Genomic DNA, 21,776 nt, shown 5'->3' on the forward strand with positions numbered 1-21,776 from the left:
TAACATCCATCATAGGATCCAAGAACAGAACGAAGATAAATGCCAACAAAGAACGCTCCAGCCACGGTGTCTACAGACGGATCTCAAATGGTAAGAGTGATAAAGCACTACCACCCGACCTCGTGGAACCTAAATGGCCCACTCCCACCACGCCGAGGAGATAGTCTCAAGTCCCAAACAGGATATCAAATCACATAACACAAGTACTCTCTAAGTCCAGGAATCTTAGAAGTATACTAACTCAAAGGTTCTAATAAGAATGACATCTAATCCCAGAGGCACAACAATGACATGTAGGAAACTTACTATGTAAGGGGGAAAGTGTCATCACACGAATCATGCTAGAGTTACCTTGGTAGTCTCTCAATAGACCCTGACCCCCTAGTGATCCCTATGCAGCCACTAGTATCCTCTCGTACTAACGAGGCATACTACGGAATGCAAGGTCGCAACCAAGCGTTCTCTCTACTCCCATCCTAGTCTGTACTAGCACTCGAGGCATGGGCGAGAACATACAATTATCTTATTAGGTTCATTTTAACTCCCATTTAGTGTAAATGTTTTCACTTATTAAATAACTTACAATGAGTTACCCTGGTAGCCACTTAGGGCCCCGACTCCATTGCAAGCCACTTCTCGACACTACATGTAGATAAATTACCCTAGGCTCATGAAATCACAAATCACAAAATCACCTTAGTCCTATACGAGTGACTGGAAAGCATCATAAAGATAATCAAAATAATCACATCAGTTCTCCATGAGCAACTGAAAAGCATCCAATGATAATCATAATATCCTTCAGTTCTCAACGAGGAACCGAAAAATATCTCAAAGTAATATTGATCAAAGACTCCAAAATGGTTAAGTCAAAACATGTCACAACATGACATCATCAAGATCAAAACAAACACTTCAGTCCCATCAAGGCGATTGGAAAGTAATTCAAGTATAATTGATCAATGACTCAAAGATGGTTAAGTCAAGTATCTCAAATACATACACCTTAGCTTCACACAAGAAGACTGGAAAGCAATAACAATCAGTAAATACAAACATCTCATAGAGCATACCATCACATTACCATGGTTGGGTTTTAAAAAGATTGAGATCAAATAACATCAACATGCCATCACATTCGCATAACTCACAAGCTTGTGGTAGACGTCCTAACTGGTCAAAACTCTAGGACCACCCAAACCCCAAACATGGATAGCATAAAGAACAAGATACAAATATATATTTTAGTTTGCTTTCGCAATCACATGGTTAAGCCAAATATGAGGTTTCAGTTTTTGTTTCAAGTATATTTCAAGGGTGATTCTTCTACAAGTCAACCCATTTATTTTTCGAATAATGCATAGAATCCCTCCATTAATTTATACAATTTTCTAAAATAATTAGAAGATAATTATTTACTTATTTAAATCATTGAACTAGTTTCCATTGACTTTTAGATAAAATCATTCACATTATTCAAACATTAGAATGATACTTATCAACTTTCAAATAATTAGTTTACAATTTCCTTAATACACTTCAAGGACAATCATTTATTTAAAATAATCTTCAGTGATTATAAGTAAAATCAATCTCATTAATAATTCAATTATTTAATTCCACTAAACACTTATTAACATCTCTTTTCTTTTAATTTGCCCTCATTTAAAAAAAATCCATTTACTTAAATTGACTAATAATTAATTACAGTTCTTCTACTATTAACTAATCTTAATTAAATTAAATTAAATTAGATTAGTTAATAAATCATATAAAACTAATGCATAATAATAAGATTCTATTTTAATTCGAACCCAAACCCGAATCAATTTCCAAATCTTGATTCTACTAAGGGAAGATTGCAATAATATTTTTAATTTCCAAAACTGGATGAAACAATATACATTCCCGAATTCCAAATTACAAAATTGAAGATTCATTCATAGAGAATTATTTAGACACACATAACAGACACGATGAAGACAGGAAAAGAAAGAGCGTAATAAAATATGCAAAATAATCACAAGCGCCTACCTTGACACTGATGCTAATTCGCTACGCCTCAGAAAATTGTAGAGAAGCTCCTCCTCTCAAAACCTTCTCCTTTCCGAAAGTTCCTTCCTTCTCTAACATTCGCAATTCCTCCAAGAACCGAAACCCCCCCAAGTGATTAGGAGTGCTTGTAGAAGCATATGAGCTTGTAGAAGCATTTGAGCTTATAGAAGCATACGAGCTTGTCCATACACATTAGGAGAGCTTGTATATAAAGGCCTCTAAGATGTATCTAGAATGTGTTTAGAAAGAACTAAGAGATAAGCATGACAACTAAGCACATATCTTCCACAATAAGAGGATGAACATGATGAGGTGTCTAGAATGTTGTAGACACCATGTGCTCACATAATGTGCTAACTCCTAAGTGTAGACAACACGTGCATAATTAGAGTGCAAACTCTTGTGTTGTCAACATGACAACTCACAAGAGTTCGCATACTCTTATGTGAATAAATATTAAAATAATACACATTAATTTATTTAATATTCACTTGGTACTTTTTAAATTAATTTATTAATTTTAAATCTCGTGCACTCATTTTATTAAATCCACTTGTTTTATCTTAATATATTTTAATCACATGCATGCATTATGCGATCTAGAATCTTTTAATAATTTTAATATCTTTTCCACTTTTAAATTTATTTTCGAAACTTAATTGATAAAATATTTATTAACTTAAATAATAATATTATTTAGCATTTATTTAAAAATGAACTCTAAATATATTATTATCAAATTAAATAAATATTATCACGTTCCAAACTTAAACTTATAACTTTTATCTCCAAATTAATTCTTTTTATTTAATTAATTTCCCAATTAATTAAATAAAATTAAATATTAAAATATCATATTAATTTTTCATTAAATTAAATCATTAATTAAATCTTTTAATTAGACTTAATTAATTGAAAATACACCAAAGACTCATAAAATAAAATACGAAAACCCATCATAGCAAAACACATACAAAATTAAACCAAGGGTTAATATCACAAATTACGTCATCTGACACATTCGAAGGGTACTCGACTTAGATACTTGTCCTAATTTTCAATTAGGACAAATGGCTTAAAGGGTTGGGATTTGAACTTGAGAATTTATTCCCCTCTCTTACCATTGAGATAATGTGATAGGGTACGCTCATCCTGGCAATTCAGGGAAGTCGATACTCGATACCTGCAACTTGCATAAAGTCCATGCATGTACAAGCACAATATATACTAAGCTAAACAGACAATGGCAAGAAGTGGTGCATCGTGTAGATCTCGACCAGCAGGTGACTACGACTCCCTTCCTTAACTACATCAGAAATGCCATACAGAAAGAAAACAAACACACACACCATACACATGCAAGTATGGGGTAAGTATCCATAAGAAAACACATGATATTAAATCATCTAACTAATCATCATCAATAACTACAAACACTGTAATAATCATCATACATACATGAACTATAAAGTACCAAGTAATCTCATCATATATCAACTGAATCTGAAACAATATCTGATAATGTTACTAATAATCATCAACATAAAACTATCCTAAAAGAGTTCGGCAATGATAGCAAAAATGTAACTTAGGGGTAGGCACTACAAGGCACACATTTCAAATCTATACAAGTCAAAGAAAGCCCCATGTTAGAACTGCATAATCATAGAGTTTTCAATTAGGTAAAGTAGTCTAGTTTCAAGATTATTGTAAGAAAAATTGCATAATTAATACTAAGCAGAATTGCATAGTCAATACATGATTTTAAAATCATGTATCAGGGACAACTATAACTTATATGAGTTGATATATATCGAAGTTCATTCATATTTTTAAGAACATAACCTAGTAGAAACAATTAATTTTTGATAAGGACCAATATCATTTCCTCGAGCATTCAAATTAGAGTCTTCATGAGATTTCGGGGAAGTTGCGATTGTTTAGTAACTTATTATTCATTTTACTGTTTAATTGCTAAACATAGTGCAATATAGTGAATGCATTTCTTGGCTACTAAATGGGGGCATTACATCGGTCTCCATCTTGTGGTTGTGATAACAATTCCTTATAGAGATATCATTGTTAGTTCAGATTTGTGCATTGCAACTTGTATTGCAACATCACTTCCTACAACTTATGATAGCTTATGGTGAACTTCGAGAAGACCAAGGTGGTCTTTAACTATCTCAAGGCTTCTCATCTCCATTTCTTCTTCTAGGGTTCTGAGATTGAGGTCCCATCTTCCCATATGTATCTGGGAATCATGTTCTCTGGTTCTCATTTCAGTATGAGACCTGCGTGCCAACCTTGTATCAAAAAAGGGTATGACTCTTTGGCCCTTGTTGAGAGACAATGTTTCAAGCATCACTTTCAAGACATGACGTCAAAGTTAACTCATGGATTCTTTGATTAGATTGACATTCTCTATGGGTTTGTTTTGTGGGAGCCCTCCTTACATGAGACCGATTAGGATTTAATTGAGTGGGTTCAAACACTCTTTCTTTGATGCATTATTCTTTTTTGGCAGACGACTTCGAAGAGTATTGTCTAGGCTAAGGTCAGAGTCCATCCTACTAGGTTGGGTACTATTTTTTATTTGGTTTGGTTCTTGCATCACCTATGCTGTTTCACGGATTCCTCGGAGGGTTGCCACAAGTATACCTACCTCGTATATTGTTCCTCAATTGATATTGTGTGGTTAGACCCCATAGGGACGCCTTACTGCTGGTTTTCTGAGGCCTTTGTTCTTTTGAGGTCAGTTGGGATTGATGTTGACCATCTCACTTCTTATGTATACTCTTTAGATGCCCCAACTCATCTATTAGTTCCTTGATAGGAGTTGAACAAACACATTAGGATGGATATTTATAGATAGTATGTTCTCACTACTTAAGTCAAATCCCTAGGGGGTTTGATCCAAGAATGAATTTATATGCTAAGCATTTTCTAGAGATTCAAAGTGGGATCATTGTTCGTCCCTCCTTTCTTTCTCCTAGCTAGTCTCATGCACTTCGTATTCCCCTTGGGTCCTTTAGAGTTGGTTCCCATAGCCAACATATCTAGTTTGACCATCACTTATAGAGAAAGGACAGGGTCTGCCAGATATGCGTTTTGGGGGTTGTTGAGATCAAGAATCATTTTATTTTCTTTTGCTTCAGATACTATGAGATTAGAGGTGGGCTCTATTGTTTATTTAGAGAGTTTCAGTCCCTCCTATCCTTTTGTAATGACCCATAATAGGGTCTCTCTTAATTTTCTCGTAAAGTCTCCAATTATTGTTTGGATTATGTTTTTCATTGTAAGAGAATTCCAACTCTCTATCATTGCCATAATTAGAAACACCAACTTATAATGCATACTTAAGCCTTAGTTCTTTATTCCTCTCTTAATCACTAACTCTAAGGTGGATGGTAGAATAACTGTTGCTTGGATATAGAAACTATCTACTCCCTCATGAACAAAGCCTGTTTTGGGAATCTTTGCCTCAACGTGAAGTAATTACTCCTTTTTTGTGCAAACTCCCTATCCCCTTGGTTGTGTTAATGAGTGATTAAAGAATTGACTTAGTACATATTACTATCATATATAGTTGTCGTGCCTTTGAGTATGAGGCTATCTTCTAATGACTAACAAACATTAAGCAATTAATGAGTAGTTCATAATGCATTTGGTAGTTAACATATTTAAGCTCGAATTCTTACTTTTCTCCTATGCTCAACCCTTGGGAGAACATGGGTTTACTTATCGTAGGGTACTTGACACCAATGCACTCTCTAGATTTACTCAATCTCTACCTATACAACACCACCTATCAACTTCAAGCCTATATCAATAGATTAGAAACTAGACTTGTATGCGAATTCTAGTGTATTATGAATATAATTGTGGGCAAGACCAACTTGACATCTGTCTTTGAATATCAATGTATATAAGCATACTCGTAATTGTCCTTATTGAATTCCTCTCTATAAACATAATATAAAATTATTTATTATTATCACATGCATCCTTCCAATGATATGCTTGAAGGTTGTTTATCGAATTACCCTTACATGTTTGACTATTTATCATATTATAATTGCATTATAATGTTTAATAACAAAGAAAAATGTGGTAATTTATATCTCTAAAGGTGTTAATCATTTCCCAATTTCTTGCATATCCCAAATCTTATACCAAGATGGAATTAATCACATCTCCTACAATCTTGGATTTTTCTCTTTAAACTAGTCTTTATTATGTGAGTTGATTATTAATTCCCTTACTACGTATGAAATTTCACCTTTATTAATATATTTTGGACATGTCTTATATTGCCTCTATTTTTGCTCTATATATTTTCTATTGCTTATACTTCTCCCCATACATGGAATATTTTGTCTTACACTCCCTATAATGTGTTAAATCTCCATTTACTTTTTTCCATGTTTTTTGAATATCCCCTTCGATGCCCTTTATGCTGCCTTCCCAAACTCCCTTATATGTTGTCAAAAGCCACAAATTTTAGAGATGTCAATATTTCAATATGAATTTGTTTGATTGTAGTTCATAATTGGTTTGGAGATACATTTAATTTAATTGAATTTTTCTAATATTGACATTACTATCGATTGGGCATTTGTTATTACGCATTGTCACTTACATTGTCGATCTTGTCATTTAGGATAATAATATTAAACAATTAAAATATTATATTATTCATGTTAATTCAATATTAATATGAAAGCTTACTAATTATATATGAATTGTGTATTATTATTTTCATAATTAATAATATTATTAATTTTATTACTTGATTAAGATTAATATGAAACATTAATTGTATATTGATTAATAAGAATAAAGATCAATTAAGCTTAATAATATTGATCATAAATTACCTATCTTAACCATTGATTAATTGTTATTTTTATATTGGTAATATAATTAAAATAGTATTCAAAACAAGTGTACTTATAATTATATATTTGTTCATACATCAATTATGGGGTTGTGACATCTTCGAGTACACTGATTAGAAGACCCTTGCCCTTTACCTGCAAGAGGCCTTGAGGCTCCAAGACTATCTTTCTAACAATGCTTCCCCATTCCACATTAGTCCACATCAGGGTTGGGTTCAATTGATCACATCTTTTTATACTGTGGTTTCCCTAGTTCAAGGAACTAAGCGGCCTCTCGATTCTCTTTCTAGGATTGCTCGGGTTGTGTGCTCTTGCACACCCTCTTTTTAGTTGAGGTCTTGATCCAGAGGTTCTTAACGACAACTTAGGGTCTCTTCCAACCCCAAGTCCTATCCTTTGGTTCTGGAATTCTTCTCAGTTATTCGGGATTGCTAGCGTGGCTTCTTGGCTTCTTGTTTTGGTTCCCTTCTTGGTTGTTGTCTTTGTTTTGGTTTTGTTCCTTTCTCTGACCACCTTTTGTTGGGTGTTGTTGGCTTTTCCTTTGTTGTGTTGTTGTAATCCCTTGGGACCTATTTTTTGGTCTTTCGTTGGACATTAATAAATTCATCTTATCTTATTATCTTGCCTCATCTTCTTCTTCATTGTAATAATTTTTCATTCTTGGGATTATTGATATTTTCATGATGTTATCTCAAGAAATTGAAGATATCCTTTTCTTTTCCCTTGCCAAGATATTCGTAAAGATATTTACTTATGTGAATGTGTTTATGCTTTATGCCATAGTTGAAAAGATAGCTGGAATGTCATGTGGCTTGGGACCTAGACATTCCCTTGAGTCGCTCATGAAAAAACAACTCAACAAGATTTTCTATAGAATGCCGAATTCATTATTTCTTAAAAGTGAAAACTTGCCAAAAAAGGCAAAAACTTGGTTGAGAAAAAACACACTCAAAAAAGTTTGCAAAACCTAATTCTTAAATTTCATTTTGACATGAGGGGAGGCGGCCTTCTTTAGTGACAATTGACAAACTGCATCTTTCAAATATACAACTTCTAAATTCATACAATTTACTTTTTCTTGCTTGTAGTTAAAAAACATGATTTTCATTGGTGATGATCTTCACCTCGACACCCCTACAATGGTTGGGTTTTTCTTGCATTTAACACCTTGTGCAGCTTGCTGCCCCTCTAACCATTAGGGTCACTACACCCAATTTCCAACTTGTTATTCAGATATCTTATAAACTCTATATTTAATTTATATATGAAGAAAATTAGTGATATGCTCAACAAATTTAGTACAATGTGCATTTTTAAGAATATTTTAAAAATTTATGTAATTTAATATGTCATCGGATACTGGAGTCAGGGGCTAGATGTGCATGCAGATTCGCCATGGGTTTGGATGTGGGCTTGGGTTTGGCAATGTGAAAACTTTGTCTCTAAAATCCCTACTTTGTTTGATATCCTCATTGGAAGATGGGTCTACAAGTAGCTTTAAGCCCAAGCCACTCGATTTTAATACCTCCTAATTTATTTGTTCAACTCCTTGCTTTGGGTGGGAGATACATGATGGAAACTATGACTGGAGGCAGTTGGCAACATCCATCTGATGGAGGAATAGATGACATGCCATAAGCAGGATGAATGATTTGGATAGGGCACTCATTTTTGGATGCATTGAGCCATGACAAATCCTTCTATCTATATTCCTCCTTGCATACTTGTTAATAGTATCAACCCGGATTGGAGCTTGTTATATTTTACTGAACTATGTATTTTACATGTAAATAATTCACATTTGTTAAAATATTAATAATATTTTTATTATTTAATATATGTTTATTTTACATTATTTATTTATTTGTTTGTTTGTAATACCATTTAATAATTAAACAGTTTTAAATATTTAAATTAAATTTTTAAACTTACCAATTTAATATATATGATTTTGTGAATATATTTAATTATTTTATCAACTATCGAATGTATTTAGTATTACAATTCTGTACATGTGTGCGTGCATAGGTACAGATGCATACCCACCTCCCCTACTTTTTTTCACATATCCATGTACCAGGTTTTCATGGCACGACCCATAGCCGTACCTGAACCAACAACTTAGGTTATTTTAAAATGTTCAATAAATTTGCTCATTTATTGCAATTTCTTTCCCAAGTTTTTTGACAAGTTCTGAGTTTTTAATTTTTTTGGGCCAGTCAAGTCATTGCCGAGTCTGAGTTTTTGAACTATGCTTTCAGTCTCGCCATGTTTGCCATTTTGAACAATTATTGAAATTTAAAACCAATTTCATTTCTGTGTGTATGCTAAGCAGAATTTAGTGTTGTTTTCTACTATCCTATTTAGTTTTATATTCAATAATGATTTTTCTTTATCAGTGTGTAGCAATGCGATTGTCTTACTGCCACATGCATTGGATAGTTCTAGTTAAAGAAATTTACTGTCATGTACATGTTAGATTGAAAATAGATCTTGACATGCTCTTATTCAAATTTTCTTGTGCATTTATGTTCGAAACTGTTCTACAAGAAGTATCATTATTCTTGTCATTTTTTCTCACATTGATTTCATGCAATTTAAATTTTTATGTTTTTGTTCAGTGAGGGGAGAAGGCGTGATTGGGTCTTTCCAATGTTTAAAGAGATTAATCAGAATCCAAATTCATCAGTAAGTTTACTTATAAATGTGGCCTATTATAACATGCAATGATTTATTAACAGGGAGATCTGATTTTCATCTTTTAATTGGATTCCCATGTACTATGTACTGGAATGGCAGTACAACCTTACTTGAGAGGTTTCAATTCTCTCATATGCTTGTTTTGATAGATGCTTCCCACATTTGGGTTCTGTAAATTACATATTAGTTCGATGCTAAAATTCGGTACTCAAACTTGGTCTTTTGATTAATATTCTCTTATTGCTTATTGCAACTAATTGCATTAGAAAAATAATATTTGAATCGATGTTAAACAATCTATGGTTATAATTTATTAAGATATTATTTGTTGGAGTTCTATTTTATTGAAGCCTCATGGTTTGAAGCATTTCAAAACACAGGAAACTTCAGGAGAAGTGAGAAACCAATTAGAAGTAATAGGTTTAGTGCCTTATTGGTTCGAAATGGTACAAGGAGCGGCTGTGCCAAACACAATTCAAATGCAATCACTCTTTCTTCTAACTGGACCAAATGGTGGTGGAAAGTCAAGTGTACTTAGATCTATTTGTGCAATGGCAGTTCTTGGCATTTGTGGGTTAATGATTCCTGCTGAAAAAGCTACCGTACCACATTTTGATTCAATAATGCTACATATGATGTCATCTGACAGCCCTGCAGATGGAAAAAGCTCATTCCAGGTACCCTGTTTTATTTTCTTACTTTTGGATCATGCCTTGAATTTGGTTTCCTCAAATTAAGACAAGCTATTCTTAATAATGCATTTTTTAGTCTTCTAAACATCAAGTTGATATATTGTGAAATAATGCCTTTTCTAGTAAAGCAACGTTTGGTAAGTACGTTATACAGCTATTGGACATTTTTGTAAATATTTGCATTCTTGATCTACCAGAACTGGGATCATGTAAACAAAATTAGTAAATTATATCATCATTAGTTTTTTTGTCACGTGTAATTCATTCTTAATGTATTTTCATTAATTTTAGAAACACATACATATCAATAAGTTGTGAGATCACTGTGTACTGAAATCGGTTGGAGACGAGGTTAGCCTTTTTCTGGGCGACTCATAAATTTATGATTGCAAAGCTTTGTTTTGGAGGATAAACTAAATAACCCTACAGAAACTAGGATTCATGCAATCTTTGAAATTCTAATCAGGTGAGAGGCATTGATGAAATTGTACATGTTATTGTTTGGTAAATCTTAATTTTATTGATTAGATGAATGACTCTGAGTGTATTCCTCCTATGCAAAGATCTTTAGAAGGAACTTAAAGGGCATTTTTTGGTCATGTCACATTGTGATATACCTTGGTGAGGCCTACTGAATGCTGGTCAAGGTTTGGTCAATGCTGAACATCAATTTTGTTCACAGAATGGCATTATGGTGTCTTTTATAATAGAGTATTGATATATTTGTGGAGTTGTAAAGCTCAGTCTGGGAGTATCTTTTTATCGTGGGTAATGTTATAGAGAAAGACATTTCTATTTTGGTACAAATGAAATAATTGAAGGTCCCCATGGGATTGATTCTTTTTAAGATGAAAACTTCAGTTCTCATCATATGGTCCCAAATATGTACTTGGTTTAAAATGATTATATTCCTGTTTAATTGTTCTGATATTGAACTTGAACGACTACAGCATATGCTTCATATCCTTGGCTAAATTCTCATCATGTTCCCTTTCCTCTAAGCAAGAAATATTTATCATTTCACCTTATAGCTCCTTTGGTCCCCCACAAGTTATCAAGGGAGTGTTAGGGGGGCTCCTGTTTGTGGCCTTCTTTTGGTGCTACACTTTGGCATGTTCCTATTTCATATTTCTAACTTTAGTGCCAACCTATTTGTAGGCTCACCTGCTTAATTAACGAGGTATTTGGCCTCTTATATGTATTGGCATTCTTGATCAATTTCCATCATCAATCAGATTTTCACTTGTCTCGTTAATTCCAAATTGGAATTCACTGGGGGATTGTAGTTTCCTCCCTAGTCTTCTATTGATCCCTATTTGGTGAAGTCTCATATAGACAAATTGGATTAATAGACTTTTATCATCACCAGCATTTCATTCCTTCTGGCAAATCATTGTTAGCATTCAAGATCAGCAATCAGAAAATCCTTTGTTTTGGCAACTTAATGTATTTTCATGCTTGCATTGGATGCATCTGTGCTCTGCAGTTTCATATCATATTTCCATGGTAGCCAATCACATCACTGTTGGAAGTTAGAGCTCCGATTAGAGCCTGTTTTATCTTAATAACAGTAACATACATACCTGTGACATCAGAGATAGCAACATCAGAAACACATATATCTATGACAGCAGCAATTTAATTCCTCTATTACAACTACAGTCATATCATTCTTGTGAGGGTAGCATCAGCAGTACCATATCATACAGTGATATCATACAGAGCTATCAACAGCATCAGCAGTGACAATAGTAGATTAGACATACTGACACTGGTATGCCAAACATACTCACATCTGCACCTCAAGCATACAGACACCTGTCAATTAGGTACCCTTCCATCTGCACAGACATACTGGTATCACTCTTCCACAGCTTCAAATGTGGAATAAATTGTTCGAAGGCCAAGATGGACAATTTCTTGAGCTTTGTCATGATTATAATTGCAAATATGTTTGTTTGAACATTAATCGAAAGTGAAAATTGCTGTTTGTCTATCTTATCTATCTTTGTTTCTTGTATGCTTGGGATATTTTAGTCGTTTCAGAGCTTTGACCTTGTGACCTTGTTGGGTTGAGATTATGAGTGGGAAAAGACAAAACTGTATAGTTTAGCAAAAGAGAATATATCTCTCCCTAGAAAAAATGGGAGATGCACAAACAAATATTTATGCCATCTTGGGCTAGATGCGCAAACAAATATTTATGCCATCTTGGGCTAACTGACAAGAGGACAATAGAAGTAATGAGACTTTCACCGCCTTAGCAGTAATAAGGGTTAATGGAGCCACTAGAAAGAACAATGGCAATGGTGACAATTTAGTCAATGGGATGTCCCACACACATTGATCGAATTCAAGGCCATGGATGCCTACCTTCCTTTCGAGGACCGAGCAACAAGAGAATCATAGTCCCTAATTGGTTGAGTTGTGAGAACAGTCCAAGCAAGATTGGCTTGATGATGGTCTACAATTGTACATGTACTTGAAGGACTACATCGACCCAAGGATGAAACATTTACCTACTAGGGGCAATAGGGACAATAATAATGATCTAAGGAAAAAAATTAGCAAGCTAAGCCTTCCCTTCTTCGATGGATCTAAAAAATCAACAACATGAGCTTGGGTGCTAAGGGTGGACACATTTTCAGCTCAATTCAGTGCGCAGAGATGAAGCAATCAAGTATGTAGCACTACACCTTGATAGGATTGCTCAGAAATGGTGGCACCATGGAATGGCTACGCTGGGGCATGCTTAAATAAAATTCTGTGCTGACTTGACAAAGGGTGAAGTATGACGTTAGGTGCCAAAATGGGGACTTATTAATAGAAATGTCCTCCAAGAATTGTGGAGGACAATTCGAAATGTCCAAAACGCTACAAAGAGTGTTACCACAGTCCTGAATGCCAAGTGAACCCCAACCATCACTAGATGCCAAGAAAACCTTAAAGTGAGCTTTCAAAAATCAATGAAGGTCTTTTAGCTCACCTGAAAACATACGGAAATCCATGAATATTGACCGATGATCACAAAATAGTATGGTGTAGAATTGTAGACAATACACTTTGCTTCATTCTTCATACATCGAGTGCATCTTGAGGTTCAAGTTGGCATTATTTTCCATTATGTTTTGTGTGAAATGAGTGAATAAAAGGCGATATTTATCTTGTGCTGCAATCATTGTATGATGCTTGGTTCTTAATGATCTGTTTTGGGTTGATTTCATGTTTGATGTTAATTGCATTCATTAAATCTGTGAGATGGATTGGTTTGCAAAGAAATAACCCATTTTGACAAATTTGCAAGAATATTAGCTCCAATTGCGAGAGAATCGTAATTATCACAAATACGGTGGATTCATCTACATATCCCTTGATAGAAACCATTGTACATGGAAAATAGAACGAGCTATATGTACCTCAATATATGTTTTCTTATGCCTTGTAGCTCAAGTAGTATGATGTTGATGTGACAAGGAAGAGCCATTCCATGATAGAGAACTATTGATAAATCTTAGCTGTAATGAAAGAATTTTATGGCTTTGGCATTTGATTGTGCTCTCCAAATACTAACATTTACATAGCAGGTTTGCTAATTTGAATGCTCAAAATGACCCAATGGAGGAGTAAAATAAACCTAATTCTATACATTTAGACATAAGACACAAAATTTGGACTCTTTTGTTAATGGGAGTAGTTGTAGTGCTTTTAAGTTAATCATGCATTGAAGAGGAACTTGTGTGGGTTGAAAGGTAGTATAGAAGTTGGTAAACATTCGGAAGATCTTTTGAATGTTATTGTTGGAGTTTGTAGCTGTGGTACAAATCTTTATCTCCGGGGTTTAATTCCATTATAGTCACCTTCAGCTGAAAATGACGTTTCTGATAATTGTAATATTAAATATAATGATATGTGACATTCATCATGCATTAAGGCATGGAAATATGAAGAGTTGTATTTGTAATAAAGAGTTATATTGTTGGGAATTTCAATATGACCATTCTTGGCACCTTCCACTCCACTTTCCGTACGACCATTCTTGGAACCTTCCACTCCCCTCCATTGTACGGACTCAACCCCCAAACCGTACATCTTCCTCCGTATGGACACATAGTCCCACCGTATGGCCAACTAGGCTTACCGTACGACCCTCCCTCCCATAAAAGGAAATTTTGGTTGAATTTCAGTGGTTTGCGAATCCATTTGTTTCCCCAAAATCAGTCTATCTGAGACATCATATGAATGAACTTCTGCAGCCTTTGAAATTATAGAAAACGGAATCCCATCTTGTGCAAGTTATTCCAGGATTTCATCAACCTCGAAAGGCTCAAGGGAACTCTCAAAATACTCATCAATTACGTCAGTTGGAAAATCATCATCACCAAATTCTTGTCGGCTCTGATTTTGAATTAATGACTCAAAGTGTTGATCATCTGAAGTCCCAAGAATGTCATCCAGCAATTGTTCATTAGATAAGTATGGTGTAAACCTGTAAGCTTTGCCAAACAGATGATTCCTCTGCAACTGAATTGTTGATCACACTTGGGGGTATCCTTATGCAAGCTCCATACAATTGTTTGCAATTTTTTTTTGTCTCCCTCGATTTCAAAAAGAACTCTATACCCGACCTTTGTACCCTTGTCAAATAGCACAAGCACAGGGTCTAGCAAGCTGAACACGGGTTTTTTGTTTTTTTTTTAATCTCAACTTTTTGATAGCAAAGTAGTTGTCTGAGGTTGAGCAACCTTTGATATTGGATAAATCACCAATTCAAATCTTGGTGGCCTCCTTGTATTAGATGATGCAGAAAGCAGGACCACTACCCAGACTTTCTTTGACACCCACCTACGAGCTATTGTTGATTTTTGTCGGTAGTGTCTTCTTGAAGAGTGGATGCGTCTCTTTCAGCTACGAGAAGTCACTATTGTTACCTATGTACTTTGCATGTCCTTTCAAACGACAATATTTCTTTGATATTTTCGTTGGCGTTTCAACTCCAATGGCAATTCTACCACCATCGATTACATTCACATGATGGTAACTTTGCTCGCTATGGTCTCCACTTCCCAATCTTTCACTTTTGCTGCCGATTATTCTATAATACCTCTAATTTCTTAGGCGTTTCTTTAAAAACTGTAGTTGTCTATGTTTGCCCCTGACACGTGTCTCTTTTACCCGAAACGTTACAACTTTCAGCATGGGACTCCAAATGTCATTGCACTAATGCTAACCAACTCCCGACAAAACTTATTAACGCACAAAAAGCCTATGATTATAACCTCCTGAAGCGGTGTTTCATCTTCCCACTAAAACTCGATATCATTCCAATAGAGGTAAAAGCGATCTCTTTGATGGTTAATGTGGCTCCTTTGAAATCGAACTCCCCTAGAAATAACACAGGCCTGTCAACTTCGCAACTACAATCTAATCGTGGCTTCGCCAACGTGTCAGTCAACTCTTCAACATAAATCATATGCTAGCAACCTGGTGGTGTTTCAAGACGTATGAAGTCTTAGGAGAAACTCTGACTTCTTTTTCATTGTGTTCTTTGGCAAGGTTAACGGTGTATCCTTCTGCAAGATTACCTAGCATTCCATTGTGACTTAACAGTGGGTTATCTCCATTGAGCTTCTTAAGGTGATTTTTTCGTGGCTAGAATTTGAAGAAGGATGCTTTTCATCTGATGGCTTAGAATCACTTTTAGACAACACAACTCATGAACTTTGCACCTTGGTTATAGCCTTCAACCAAAAAAGCTAATGGATCTCAAATACAACAAAATCAATGCCATCATAATTTTATTATATCTGCTAAGTTTTCTGGTAATGTAGAGGGCCTGCTAACAATCTGGGCTATTACATTTGATCCAATGTAAGTGTCTGAATTTGGGTGCACCTAGCATGTTTTATTTAGTCACCTAGCTACTTGCCTTTTAGAACACTACAATTACTCAGCAAAGTTTATCCCTGGCGATGATTCAATACATTCCCAATAATAATTTTGCTTGGGAAAATGACATAGTCCATAATACTTAACTTTGTTACTTAAAAGAAATCTTTCATTCCCCATGGCTATTTAACGCAAAACTGATATTTTCAGACTAAAATTTCTTCAAGTTCGATGATTATTCAAGACCACAAAACCCTTCATTTATGTTATTTCTTAAGCTTCACAAGCTGGCAGAATACACCGGCTCTGATACCACTGAAATATCCCAAATTGGACATTTACTCGATTTCTTTTTCAACAATATATTCAGGACTTAAACATAGGCAGATGTATTACGAAACACAATAGAAACTAGTAGATTTACTAATAGATATTAACCCTTTCTTTCTCAAAATAAGATTCAGGATTCAAGCATATGGAAATGTGTTACAAACCAACAAAATGAAACCAGTAAACTCTCATAAATCTTCTTAAAACAACATTATTGCATTGTACAACAGCAATACAATAATCAACATTCAAAATCCAATCTTAAACACAAAATTTACAGTCAGATTGGAACATTGAGATAAGAACCTGTAAGCTTATACAAGACACTTGAAGTAACATCTCCACGGACAATGGGTTTGTGTCCACTGTATGCCGGCACGAAGGGCTATGTCCTCACATTGGCTGAAAGCTGAAACTTTCTAAATACTCTGCAAGAAAGAAATTGAAATTTGAATAATAAATCAAGTATGCCAAATGAAAGAGTCTCTTCTCTTTTTATTCCCACAGCTGTGATTCTTCGACTCCTCTCTTGGCTTTTCGTCTTATCTCTCCTTGTCATCTTTAGCCCACTTTGAATATTAAATTGACCTTTTATAATAAGAGTCCATGCTTTCCTAGTCAATTCTAATATCATATAAATGTGTCCTTTAATATTTCTAATGTCCCAAAAAGGGGACATTACATATAATTACTGTTGCTGTTAACCAATATTCTTATTGACTTTGACTAAGTCCTGTGATATTAATGAGTTGATATTCTGGATATTGTTTTCCCTCTTTACTGTAATAATACTGTCTAATATATTCTGTCAATATAATATTTAGTCTGCCTCAATGATATCTAATATCACTGCTTATAATGTCTCCTAAGCTACTTGATAGGGAGGATTGTTTAGTGCTTGTATTTCATTGCTCTTAATAAGTTTAATTATAACTTATTTTATGATTGGTAGGTCTTTAGGTCTTAGAATCGGGATATGACAATCTGCCCTTCTTGAAAAATGCTTGCCCACAAGCATTCTTATAGTGCCATGATGATTTGTGGATCCCAAGTAAATATGTAGAAGGATTCAGAAAATATCCATTGCTTCATGTTGTCATTTTTGAACTCGTTAGACTATTCACTGATTATGTAGACTTCTGGATCATAGTAACGTGAATCGGAATCGTATCGGAATCGGCACGGCCGAATCGAATCGTGAATCGGGGGTGAATTGCCGGTGAATCGGCAAATTTGAAAGAACCCTTTAAATGTAAAGATTTTAACAATTTAAGACTTATTTCATGCACCCTTTATTGAATATAACTTAAAAATACTATAACATCATCAAATAGAATCTAACATACATAAACATGAAACATAAAATCCATCACATACATAACTATGTTATCATTATGTACTAAAATGTAAATTGTATGCTAGCTGAAGTAAATAAAAATCAAATGATCATAATGATTCAAATCATAGAATCAGTAAGATGAAATCATGAAGATCTATAAGACATCAAATCATAAATGTATGTATAAATCTAAGATGAAGATCCATGAAAGTTTGAAACATATGTCTATCAGTGATTCAGTATCACTATCAATATCTATACAGTGTAAACAAAATATAAAAACAAGGCTCCGGCTCAAGCCTCATCATCCTCTAGCTCTGCTGCAGCCTCAACCTCAGCCTCTGAGTATCCAGTTTGCCTATGAGAAAGGCGTGTAAGGTAGGTCCTAGAGGACCGCCGAGCCATGTCCCCTGCATGGGCAATGGGCTCATGAATAACGTAGCTAGGGCCTGCGTCTGTGCGTGCGCGTGTGCGTCTACCAATGCCTGAACGTGCTCTAGCTGCCTCCTCTGCCCTAGCCACAGCCTCAGCGTCTACATCCACTTGGTCAACCCACGCGCGGTCTTCCTCAGTGAAGACTGGGTCCACGGTCTCTGTGATCCACTCTGATTTTGGATCAATCTCCTCTAGAATGATCGGAGAGGAGTCAGCGCCCAAAATCTGTCTAATCCTAAGACGAAGGTTGTAATGAACAAAGACAAGATCATTCAACCTCTGCACTGTCAACCTGTTTCTCCTCTTCGAGTGGATGTGCTCGAACATGGACCAACTGCGCTCACATCCAGAAGCGCTGCTCGGCTGACTCAGAATGCGGATGGCAATTTTTTGAAGGTTTGGGGTTGTGGCCCCAAACATTTGCCACCATCTATCTGAAATAAGGAAAAAATAAAAACAATTAGTCTCATTTACAAATTACAACTCTAAAATTAATGCATTATATAATCAACTTTAAGTTTAGAATCTAGATTCATGAACATTGAATATATTATTTAATTTTTACCTGGCTGTAGTGTTGTCTGAGCATTTATGGCCATCCTGCCAGAGAAAAGTAGCCCCTCCTTATTGTTGAACTGGTCTAGCTCAACAATCGCAGCAACGCTATTTTCATCGCTACTCAATCTCTGAATCACTGTGTATAAGCCAGTGAGAACCTCCGCATCCGCCTTGAACTCAGGACGGAAACGAAATGCCGGATTCAGATAGTAAGCTGCTGCGTGGATGGGTCGATGGAGCTGATTCTGCCATCTCCTATCGATGATGTCCCAAACAGGGCCATACCTCTCCTGCACTCCTGCATATTGGGCTCTGATGGCCTCCTTGGCCCTATCCATGCCCTCATAAATGTAGCCCATAGAGGGCTTCTCCCCATCAGCAGTTCGTAGCAAAGCTACAAGGGGCTTAGTGACCTACACATAAAGTAAAACAAAAAATTTGAGTCAAAACTTAAATATAAAATAATATTACTTAAAGTAAAAGCAAAATACTAAATGTTAAATTGCAATAAATTTACCGTAAGGATTTCTCTAGCGGGTTTCCAAAAACCATCCTCATCAAATATGCAATCCGCCACATCTAACCCTAGAGTGGTCGTAGCATAAGAAGAGCAAATCCACTCCTGCCCAACAAACATGCTCCTCAATCCATCCCTTGATGTCAACAAGGACTGCAAGGTGATGAAATTCGAGGCAAACCTCGTGATACCTAGGCGAGCTAACTCCTTGCCTTTTGTGTACTTCCTCATTGTGCTAAGGACAAATGCATGATTATAAATGAATTTGCATATATTTTTTGCCCTTTCCACACATGACTTGACAAATTCAAGTTTGCCAATTTCCTCCAACATGAGGTCAATGCAGTGTGCCGCACAAGGGGACCAAAATATGGTGGGGTGCCTCTCCATCAAAAGTTTACCTACAACAATTTTAAGTCAATTAGAAACTCAAATTTCAAAATTCAAATAAATTTATTTTCAAAACTTGCAAAGTTAAAAGTTTACCTGCTGCAACATAATTTGTTGCATTATCCGTCACCACCTGGATCACATTTTGTTCTCCCACCTTTGCTATAACTTCCTCAATAGCCTCACATAAATATGTGGTATTTTTCACATGTGCGGAAGCATCAATGGATTTTATGAACATGGTATATCCTACAAGTAACAAAACAACGAATTATAATATTAAATGGATCATTAACGAATTAGCATTCAACAAATCAAAATTTACAATGTATGTAGGAAAGTAGAATGATCAATTACCTCCACAGGATACAAGAAAATTGAGGAGTGTTCTATTCCTCCTATCGGTCCAACCATCAGTCATGATGGTGCAACCCTTTGCAATCCATTCCTTTCGGTTCTCCTCGAGGTCAACCCTCATGTCCTCTACCATCTCATCCAGGAGGTATCCGCTCAACTCAGCCTCAGTTGGGGCTTTAAACCTCGGACCACAAATAGCAACCGCATCTATCATATTCTGCCAATAAGGAGCCCTGTCACAAATAAAAGTTTAGATGTCAAAGACTCAAATTATAAAACAAGTAGATATAATTAAAGTTTTACTTTTACTTTTAATTTTAGCTTTAAAGAAAACAAAGAAAAAAGAATCAATTACCTGGCTGCAATAAATGGAATGTTGCAAAAGTACCAAAATTTGCATATCTCCTTTCTGGCAGCATCGTGAATCTCCTTGTTCAAACCCATGCCCTCAAGCGTGGGTTGGGAACCAGGAGTAGTGCGGGGCACAAAGTAACTATCCATTCTGTTTTTCCGCACTCTAGGCTGCAATAGGTTGGTGTGGGACTCCATCTCAGTATGTGACCGACTAGCACGAGCACTAGCACGAGCAGAAGAACTAGGATAAAAAGGAGGCCTAGAAGAACCCTCTCCAACACAACCTACGGATGCGGAAGCTGATGCAGATGCAGATGTGGATGCGGCTGCGGATGCGGGAACATGGGAGCCAATACCCCTTAACCCTTCAACTTGCATTTTCCTATTTGCTTTTTCTTTTTCAATTTTTTCTAATGCCATTAAGCAACTGCGTTTTGCCTCAGGAGTTTGGTGAGTGTAAACTGTAACATCATGTCCGGGTATAGCAGCAATGTGGAATTTCAATCTATAAATACCCTCGGAAGTTATTTTTTCTTTACAAAACATGCATTTTGTTTGATATTTGGTTCTTCCAGGAAACTCTTCATTATATTTCCAACATTCATCTTTTTTACCCATTGGAATTTGCGAAAAATGAGAGAAAAGGCTGCTGCAATAATTTTTTTTATGTAAAATATCAAAGTTTGAAGCTAATAAAAATTAGAAAACAACAAACCCTAGCTTGCAACTTAGTAAAAATAAAGAGCATTCAAGATTTACACTAAAATTCTTGAAAACTATAGAAATTTAACAAAAAACGCATAATACACTAAAAATTTAACAAAAAATGCATAATACACTAACATGCAAGAAAAAAAATAAGCACTTACCTCTTGCAAATGAGTTGAGGAGTGTTGATATTGGCTCCTTAATGTTCCCAAAGCAATTGATGGGCTCCCCAAATGGCCTGCTGATCTCTTTGGTGCTCCTCCTTCTTGCCGGTTGGAAACCTATGGCTTTTCTTTTCTCTTCTTCTCTCTCACTTTTCCTCTCTTCTACTCATGCTTCACAAATAGAAGGCCCTTTAGGGTTATAACAAAGAGAATAGGTCAAAAACAAAGTGAAAAAAAACAAGTGATTTTTTTAAAAATTTCAACTTCCCTTTTTACATGCCGTGGGCAATCCACAGCCGATTTTTTAAGGCGATTTTGGTGATTTTTACATGAATCGCTTGAATCGGTGATTCAGGCGATTCATGGCCCAGAAATCGGCAATACCGATTC

At 35.4% G+C, this 21,776-nt stretch overlaps 3 protein-coding genes across 5 annotated transcripts in view; 1 reads left to right on the forward strand and 2 right to left on the reverse strand.

Moving 5' to 3' along the window:
* MSH1 (MUTL protein homolog 1) overlaps positions 1 to 21,776 on the forward strand; it is a 255,585-nt gene that overhangs the window by 219,665 nt on the left and 14,144 nt on the right. For all 3 annotated transcript variants that reach the window (XM_089829144.1, XM_089829143.1, XM_089829145.1), the window contains 2 exons: positions 9,578 to 9,644; positions 10,037 to 10,333. In XM_089829144.1, coding sequence (XP_089685270.1) covers positions 9,578 to 9,644; positions 10,037 to 10,333 — 364 coding nt within the window. The remainder of the gene's footprint in view (positions 1 to 9,577; positions 9,645 to 10,036; positions 10,334 to 21,776) is intronic.
* On the reverse strand, positions 18,063 to 19,305 carry LOC149555123 (uncharacterized). The gene is made up of 2 exons (XM_089829146.1): positions 18,904 to 19,305; positions 18,063 to 18,772 (listed from the first exon to the last, which is right to left on the reverse strand). Exons 1-2 carry the CDS (start codon positions 19,253 to 19,255, stop codon positions 18,198 to 18,200), a joined length of 927 nt encoding a protein of 308 aa, XP_089685272.1. The 5' UTR covers positions 19,256 to 19,305; the 3' UTR covers positions 18,063 to 18,197.
* LOC149555124 (uncharacterized) lies at positions 20,038 to 21,151 on the reverse strand. Its single transcript, XM_089829147.1, has 2 exons — positions 20,516 to 21,151; positions 20,038 to 20,393 (listed from the first exon to the last, which is right to left on the reverse strand). The coding sequence occupies exons 1-2, from the start codon at positions 21,130 to 21,132 to the stop codon at positions 20,153 to 20,155; spliced, it is 858 nt and encodes a 285-aa protein (XP_089685273.1). The 5' UTR covers positions 21,133 to 21,151; the 3' UTR covers positions 20,038 to 20,152.

This window comes from Cupressus sempervirens, chromosome 5 (assembly GCF_028749045.1).
Source record: "Cupressus sempervirens isolate cs-2001-9-10 chromosome 5, ASM2874904v1, whole genome shotgun sequence".
Taxonomy (NCBI): Eukaryota; Viridiplantae; Streptophyta; class Pinopsida; order Cupressales; family Cupressaceae; genus Cupressus; species Cupressus sempervirens.

Bases quoted from the DNA above. Each gene is read 5' to 3' on its own strand.
- LOC149555123 (XM_089829146.1), bottom strand. From the start codon at position 19,255: ATGGGCTACATTTATGAGGGCATGGATAGGGCCAAGGAGGCCATCAGA. The intron at 18,773-18,903 runs GTAAAAATTAAA...TCCTTATTTCAG, and splicing joins TCAGACAACACTACAGCCAG to ATAGATGGTGGCAAATGTTT.
- LOC149555124 (XM_089829147.1), bottom strand. From the start codon at position 21,132: ATGGGTAAAAAAGATGAATGTTGGAAATATAATGAAGAGTTTCCTGGA. The intron at 20,394-20,515 runs GTAATTGATTCT...TATTTGTGACAG, and splicing joins ATTCCATTTATTGCAGCCAG to GGCTCCTTATTGGCAGAATA.